The sequence below is a fragment of the Bradysia coprophila genome, unplaced genomic scaffold (assembly GCF_014529535.1).
Source record: "Bradysia coprophila strain Holo2 unplaced genomic scaffold, BU_Bcop_v1 contig_350, whole genome shotgun sequence".
Classification (NCBI taxonomy): domain Eukaryota; kingdom Metazoa; phylum Arthropoda; class Insecta; order Diptera; family Sciaridae; genus Bradysia; species Bradysia coprophila.
Window position 1 is genome coordinate 5,058,956 of NW_023503608.1, and position 8,545 is coordinate 5,067,500.

The 8,545-nt window shown below is 39.3% G+C and overlaps 1 protein-coding gene and 1 pseudogene across 2 annotated transcripts; both read right to left on the reverse strand.

The window, feature by feature from the left end:
• Positions 1-1,104: 1,104 nt before the first annotated feature.
• LOC119080430 (zinc finger protein 26-like) lies at positions 1,105-4,184 on the reverse strand. 2 transcript variants are annotated; one of them, XM_037188787.1, is made up of 5 exons: positions 3,860-4,181; positions 3,427-3,805; positions 2,652-3,368; positions 2,105-2,375; positions 1,105-1,208 (listed from the first exon to the last, which is right to left on the reverse strand). In XM_037188787.1, exons 1-5 carry the CDS (start codon positions 4,105-4,107, stop codon positions 1,156-1,158), a joined length of 1,668 nt encoding a protein of 555 aa, XP_037044682.1. In that variant the 5' UTR covers positions 4,108-4,181; the 3' UTR covers positions 1,105-1,155. The 2 variants fall into 2 exon arrangements, with proteins under 2 accessions (XP_037044682.1, XP_037044681.1); XM_037188786.1 differs by lacking the exon at positions 1,105-1,208 and adding an exon at positions 1,250-1,316 and having other exon boundaries at positions 3,860-4,184.
• Positions 4,185-7,961: 3,777 nt separating this feature from the next.
• The window catches only part of LOC119081091, a 1,508-nt pseudogene continuing 924 nt past the window's right edge, over positions 7,962-8,545 (reverse strand).

Sequence of the window (8,545 nt, forward strand, 5' to 3'; positions counted from 1 at the left end):
ACTTGGACTTAGAATATGGAATATGTCGTGGTTTTTATTGTTCTGTTTAGCTCGGTTGAAGTCTTGAATATGGTAAAAAACTGACACTGAGACTGTGAGTGAACGGTGGATCAATGGACGAGATTTCTTTTCTTACACAGATAATCCGTAGACCCTCTAAACCCCTGTGCGTCTTTCTTAATACGACAGGTAAGAAATTCCATTCTCATTGCGAGATGTATCAGATCAGAGCATTGTTTTAACTGTATTTCTATATACATACAGATGTGGTATTGGGTTCAGGAATGAATGTATTAAGAGGTAGAAAAGACGAGAAGAAGACGATTGCTTCATGGATCGGCGAGTTATGATTCACTTCAGGTTATACTCTTCAATGAGTATATAGAAGAGAAACGGGCAAGACAGGTTTAGTCCCAAACACACCTGAATTATTTTTGTGATTATCACTCCCACAATGTGATCGGATTAACATTTTATCAATGGAATTAGTAGATCTGACTTGTAGGAAGCCATCGGTATTAAGCTGGAAACGTTTTTTATTCTCTTTTTAATGTTACAGATAGTATCCTCCACACGACGAACATGCAGTTGGAAAATGTGATTCGTAATACGTTTTATTGCAATCAAAAGTGAATAAAACTTTTCCAGCTTAATACCGCTGGCTTCCTACAAGTCAGATCTACTAATTCCATTGATAAAATATTGATCCGATCACATTGTGGAAGTAATAATCACAAAATTAATTTCATGTGTTTCAATTGCAGGTTAACCATGTGTTTGTTGTGTAGTTGAAGATGTTTGTCGTCGAACAGCACATTGTAAAGTTTATAGATTTTTTCCAGCACAGTGTCGCTGCCTTCCTGCAAATTAGATCTACGGATTGCAGTAATAAAATATTGATCCGGATGACCTTTTAAAATAATAAATGAAAATAAATCGAAAATTGCGTCGTCCATGTGTTGTGTATGCATTCACAATGGTGCCATTTATTGACAGGGCATTACCGTTGATTTTAGCGTTAGCGGGGGATTTAGCGTTGGAAATTAGCGTTAGCGGCCGTTTAGCTAACGTTCTCTATTGAAAAAATAAAACAGCAACTGCATGGATCAATTAGACTGGCTTTATTAATTCGGCAATGTTTAATGTTTGCTACACTCAAAGAATGTTATGCCTCAGCTTTTCATGTGTTCTACGACCAGACGATTGGGCTGCAACAAAAATGAGAATTCAATCAGTTCTGTTGCTTGATGAGTATTTTATCTAGGAATCGCCATACTCGTCACAAACAATTTTCAACGACAATGACATGGGTATCCCTGAAATTAGCACAAGATTTTTTCATAAAAAAAAAAAATCTTGATGTCGGCCTTTTAGGACCTTTTATCATTCGTTCTGCGACTAGCAACAATTTTTCAGTGCACATGATTCGACAATTTGAGAAGCTAATCGGGTACTTTACATGTTTTAAATGACTACGAATTTCAAACATGTAAAGTACCGAGGGGGAAACCATTTCGAAATACGCAATACCATGACTTCGAGTCTTTGTTATGGAACTGAAGGTCACCCTGAGACAATGACTTTGACTTTACATGGATTTGTACAGTGAGGTTTTGGACCTGTAACCTGACTTTTCGGAGTAGTTTCACCCTCGAAAGTACCCAATATATAATATCAATGCGAGGATAGGCATTAGCGTTAAGAAAGGTCCGGTGCGCTGAGAAGGTTAGTTGTGGCACTGGAAAAGAGAACATTTGCTTCGATCATTAACTCCTTGTAGGCAATGTAACATAGAAGCACTTTCGCCTGGTGGTGGAGCACTTCTCATATTTATCACCTCGTCTTTCCTTGCATTTCAATTTGTCATGGTAGCTAACAAAAATGCTCAACAACCTTAGACGCAAGACAAAAACGCTTGACAATTTTCTGTTAACATTTCGGATCGGGATGAGCGTCAAAACAGAATTGAATGGTTCTCTCGCATATCTGAATGAAATTTCATAGTTTAACGCTTTCAAGATTGCTGAGATGGAACCAGAAATGTTGATACGAAAATAGCGACGACCATAGCACGAAATTTGATATAATCACTCGAGAACCTTACCGAATGTCATCGGACAGAAGTTGCAGGAAAAGATTTTCCCTTTGTGCAAGTACATATGCTGACGCAAAACCACTGCAGTCTTAAAATTTTTTCCACACACTTTGCACACGATATTCCGCTCCTCGGTATGTGTCTTTTTGTGGGCGTACAATCGATTCCTGCTGCCGAATATTTTGCCACAAATGTCACACGGTAGCGTTTCTTTGATGTGTCGCCGTCGGTGCGCATTCATTTTACTGGTTGAATTAAAGGACTTTCCACAAAGATCGCACTGAAAGAAATATCTGGTGTCAGTTCGTTCTGTGGCAAAAGTTCACACAAGCACAAAATTGTCTGGTTACGGTTTTCGGCATCGACGAATTTTTCTGAGCGTGGTTTTGTCTTGTGAAGTCCGAAACCTTTCTGGGCACATAAGAATATCGACAGGATAATGCGTCCGATTTCAGCAAGATGTTTTTCAAAAGAATCCCTCTGTGGTAACCAGACAATTTTGTGCTTGTGCGAACTTTCCTCCGTTGGAACAGATCGAAGCCGATGGTTCACTAACCTGATATGGAGTTTCCGTACTGTGTGCAGTATTCATGTGATACTTCAAATGACAATTGGCAGTGAATTTCTTATCGCAAAGTTGGCACTCTGCCTGATAATCACCATTGTGCAGCCGCAAGTGCCTCTTCAAATTATTCTTCTCGCGAAACTTCCAGCCGCAAACTTCGCAATCGAATGTGGGACGATCGGTGTGATTATAGATGACATGTCTGCGAAGTCTTGGTTTCGTGTTGTACGCGGAATCGCACAAATTACATTTAAATTCGCGCAAGTTTGAGTGGGACAGAATGTGTTGCTTCAAAATGTAGGGTGTATCGTAAGACTTCTGGCAAGGATCACAGCTAAACATTTTCGGGCGCTGTACATTTTTCGACTCCCGGTATCCGTCCCATGACTTATTCCCATCCGATGACAATGTAACGTTCTTATTGTTGGCTTTAGCGATTCCATTTTCATCCGCATTCGGTCGTAGCAGACATTCCGAATTTTCGTGCCGTCTCAGCGATGCTTCGAGTACGTATCGTTGATTGCAATATTTGCACTTGTCTTCCTTTCCGGTATGCCGTTGAGTCATGTGATGGATCAAGCGAAACTTGTGGCGAAAACCGTGGCCGCAGATGTCGCAGTAAAATGGAAATTCCCCAATTTGCGTCGGTTTGCAAAATTCGTCTTTACATGTGGATCTTTGTAGGAGTCGCTTAAGCAGATGTTTTGCCTACAGTGCATTGTTGTTCCTTAGATAGAAAAGTTAACCAAAATTGGAAATGTTTTACCTTAAACGACCGACGACAAAATTTACACTCGGAGCATTCGTCTGCGTCATTTACTTTAATGTCTGTGGCTACTTCTGTCGGATGCTGCTGATTGAAATGCCCTTCCAGTTTAGTAGGTGTATCGAATTCGATCGAGCATCCCTCGCACTGTAAATCACCAGTCTGTTCCCCTTCAATTGGTTGGTTAGGATGAGAGATTTCGGAATGTAGTACCAAAAATAGGCGACTAGCAAAATGCTCCGCGCAGTAGGAGCAGTGGATGCACCGTTTTCGATCAATGATCGAATCTGTCATAAAGTCGGTCGAACCACTTGGTTCCAGCCAATCTTCAACGCAGGTCTCATTTTGTTTGCTCTCATCTTTGACGCGTAAATTGGACCTACAAAAGATCCACTTACAAATGCTACGATTTGGAATTGAAATTAAATTTTACCGAAGATCGGCGGTAATATCACTGATTGCAATGAAGTCTAGCGAATTTTCTGCTTTGTTTTCAATTGCACAAGTTTGATTTGAGCCAATTGCATCGGTGATTATTGTTCCACCGGTAAAATGACCATCGATGTGTTCCAGTGTTTCGTTGACATTATCAAAATAACTGCCACAATGATCGCATACAAAGCAGAAGAGGCCACTTGCATTCCGATAAATTTTACCAGACTCGCTAACTTCAGCTTCCATTGCTATGTTTTGCTATTTACTGAGACTTTTTTTTTATAAAATAATGTTGTGACAATGAGAGTGTCACTGGTGCCACTCTTCTTATTTTTAACTCTGCAATACTACCGAACTTAGTAGTGCTGACAAGCGGTAAAAATTTGAATAAATCTACAAGAAACCGCAACTATTTGTGTACTTTTGAGAATGTTCTAAACAGAATGGAGGCAACACTATGACAACAGATGATGGTAGAGTTTGGCATATGTTGCATAACAATTGGACAAATCGATCAGTAAAGGTAGTCAGGCTATTACACGAGCCAACAAGACCACGTGGGGCAGGGTTCTAACAGTTTAGCGGCAGCATCACCAATTCTAGTTTAGAGTTTCAATGGGCACAGAGGTTGTCGGCCATGACGTCGTATACAGGGAATTTGGGCCTACATGATCTAAATTAATTTAATTTGAATTCAATGAGAACTTTAAATTCTAACACAATCCCTCAATGTTACCATTGAGTTCGTATCCAACCCCTCAATGGTGACATTGACGAGAATAGATATTCATATCCGACACCTCCGTCGTCTTCTTCTTCTTTGATCAACGATTCTTTTTCCGTCCTTGCTTTATTGATGTAAACAAATTGGTTGTCGTCAACAAGCAAACCAATGTGTGCTCTAGCTCTATCGTCCTTTCGTTTCCAGATCTTCGTATTGAGATTATTGGCATATCTGGTGTATACTTTCATTGTACAGCCTCGGTAGCAACATTTCTATATATTCAACTCACAGCTTAATTTTCCTCTAAACCAACATTATTTCATCCGTTCGGTCCGTATATTATTTAATCAGATAAATAAGCCAGACCAAATAATACAAAAAAGCCAAGCCATCTGATTGAATCAAAATGAAATGAATTTGTTAAAATGTTCAAATTGTCGAATGGACTCAAAAACTGTTTTGCATTAAGTCAATTAAAATTCAATAAAAGATTATGCCAGACCGAACCGCCGAGTAGAGCACGGGTGCGTTTTGCCCAGAGTCCGACAGGTTGCTATCATGGTTATCATTCAGAAAAATAAAATTTCTTCAAATCCATTTTTCAACCTGAGTTCTTCTCACAAGCTTCTTACATTTGGGTGGTTTGTGAACCGCTTTCTTAAATTACTTGTTCGCCAAGGCCAACAATGACAAAATGATCTTGAGAATTGAAGACACCGATCAGAAACGATTGGTCGAAGGAAATTTTGGGTAAAGATAGCACACTCACACGAATGGAGATGAAAAAATCTAGGAAATAAATTGAATGTCAGGGATTATACCAATATCAAAGCTGCTGTTTTGTATTCACGTCGGGATTGAATCTACCGACTCCTCGGTGAGAGTGTCTGCACTCAACTATTTTTCCTACAGCTCCTCCGTCCTGTTCGAACGAGTTTATAAGCTGTGTCGACACTAACCCACCGGCGGTATTGTCATTCTGTGTTAATTGTTCGATGATTTTATCTTTCACTGCGACATGATTATCTTACCTAATGATCACGCTTACAGATAAAAGAATTTATTCAGTCCGATGGTCAAATGGAAACGAAACTGAATTGTTGAAGAAAACCATTTTATTTCTAAGGACTTAAGCATCGTCTGGCACTCTGACATTATTTGCAAGTTTCTGCATTTTTCTAGCGATTCCTTTTGACAACCCTCTTTCGAGGCAGGTCCCTTTAACGGCATCACAAAAATTTTGTTTAGCCGATACGGTTGTGATGAATTTCGTAAAATTCTCTATTTTTTTCTCCAGTAACTCGGCCGTAGTAGGTCCGTTCAACTCTGGCATGTTTGCTATTGTGGAAGTCCACATTTCTGCGGCCAATTTATCGGTAGGTAGCTTCGCGAATGCGTCTGCTAGATCTGTTTCTGATCTATTCGTAGCCGAATTTGACACGGTAGGAAGAACTTTTATTGGCACATCGATGGGCATGGGTTCCACGCTTATAGATTTTTCAGCTTTTTTGTCCGCCGATTTATATCTGTCAACTAAAAACTTCACCGTTTCTCTGAGTTCATCGACCTTTGCATGGAGACTCAAATTTTCTGCTTGGAGGTGGCCGATCTCATTTTGCAAGGCCACGGTCTCGTTTTGCAAGGCCACGGTCTCGTTTTGCAAGGCCACGATCTTGTCACGCTGTTGCACGATCTCCGCTTTGAGGGCGACGATTTCGCCTTGTTGTTTTGTGGTTATATCTTTTAGCGTTTCCATTGTTTGATTCAACTCTACGAGAATATGAAAACATTCAAAAAACTTCAGGTAAATAACAAAGGCAAAATGCCATATAATGCCTACAACGCTCAATTATTCGGGCTGTTGAATTATTTCTCTTAATATAAAACAAATACGGACAATTCAACGTTCTGGACAATCCGAAAAAATTTCTTTTTACTGCTGTCTTTGACAACTCGTTTTATTCGTTTTGTTTCGCCGACGAAAAAGACCTTCTGACACATATAGCAAATTTTTTTCCCTTTCGGTCGTTTTCGGAGGTTTTTTCTCGCAACTCGCATATAGCAGGTAGATCGAAAACCATAATCGGAATGCTAGTACCCTCTTATCCAATGCACATATACGCCCAATATATTCTTTGAACAAGCCTTGCAGGCCTCAACCGATATGGATAGTTTCCGGAGGCAAGATTTGAACTCAATTCTGAAAAACTTTCCGGTGTCTCTGAGATGAAAATTGAATGTCAGGGAATATACTAATGTTGGAGCTGTTTTGTATTCACGTCGCAATTGAATCTACCGACTCCTCGGTGGCAGTGTCTTCACTCAACAATCCTTTGCCATTCGATTGTATATTTTTGATGTAAGTATATTACTTTCAACTTCGAAAAGAAAAAAGCATAAAACCACCCGAATGAACTCGCAATTACCTTTCCAATGACACCTCACACGACCCTGTACCTAGCGAGGACAACTAGAAATTTCCGTAAAAAAAGTGCATGTTTGCGGTTTTTGATCGCCTCCCACTGGCCACACAAATACCGAGGAATTTCTTCATAGAAAAAAATCCGCAGAAAAATACGTCCGATTTCGGCTGGACTGTTTCCTAAAGAATCCCTCAACTGTCCATAAAACTTGTTCATGTAGTTTCAAGTATCGAAGGAATATTTTAAATTAATTCATTGCGTTTGTTACCTTCGCTCATTATGCTTTCTAGTCCCTAAATAAATCAACTCAACTCAAACGGTCTACTGTTTCGATATCTGAGGGATGATTAAAACCGGCGTCTTGCGATGCTTTGCACTTAGTAAGGCTGATCTAACCCTTGCCTTTCTTGCTTGCTGTCCTTGCTTTCTTGATGTAAACAAATTTGCTGTCGTCAACAAGCAAACCAATGTGTGCTCTAGCTCTATCGTTCTTTCGTTTCCAGACCTTCGTAGAGTTGATTGATCCTTCACCAAAACTAATTCGACCTTACTCTTCCGGGTTTGTTAATTTACAGCTGTCACACAGAAATTTTGGTTGTCCTTATAAGGACATTAAGGACATATTTTTAATTAATAAATAAGGACATTAGGAACAGAAGTTGTTGTGAAATCGCCATCCGGGTACGTTTCTCAAAAGAAGACATATTAAGGACATAAGGACAAGATTAGCAAAAAGTAAGACAATTAAGGAAATAGGGACATGTGGGACTCCTGGAATATTCGAATTATCCAATGTCCTCCTGTTTGTATCCATTTGATTTCTCGAAATATTCTTTTAGGAAGTTGTTCGGGAATTTGGGCCTACATGATCGAAATTAATTTAATTTGAATTCAATGAGAACTTTGATTCTAACACTTTTGTATACACAAAGCATTACCTTACAAGTCAACGGAGAGTCACTAGAAAGTTTTGGTGATTTACTTAGACCTTGACTTTCTTAAAAAAGGATAAATTGCCCTTTCGCCAAAGAATATTGAATTTTTCCACTGTTTTTCCAACATATTATACTCATTTTGAAGCTACATGAATAGGCTTGCAACTCCAGGCAATAGCAATGGTTTCGTCTAACACATGCCGGAGAAATCATACATCGTCTTATGCAACAACACTCTACTACCACGAAAATCGCATTTGCTGTGTCCGCCCTAGAAAAATCGTCTTTATAAAATCAAACTTATGCTGAAATCAATTCGTTTCGTTGGACCGTGAAAGTTATGGGGTTGGCCGTTCCGAAAAAAATCAAAAGTAAAATACGACCCACCGTAATCAATATGGTCACGGTAAAAAAAATGTTCGAAATGGCTAAAGCGATGCTATGCACATCTCTATGACGGTGCAGATGATAACTTTTTCCAGAAAAAATAAATCTTTTTGAATATGTTACAATGGGCAAATTTGGTTGCCATTGTCATTCGTTCCAGCTTAAGAAGAGCCCACGAAGAGCATAAAGTTAAGTTTTTGTTCATTAATTTGTCC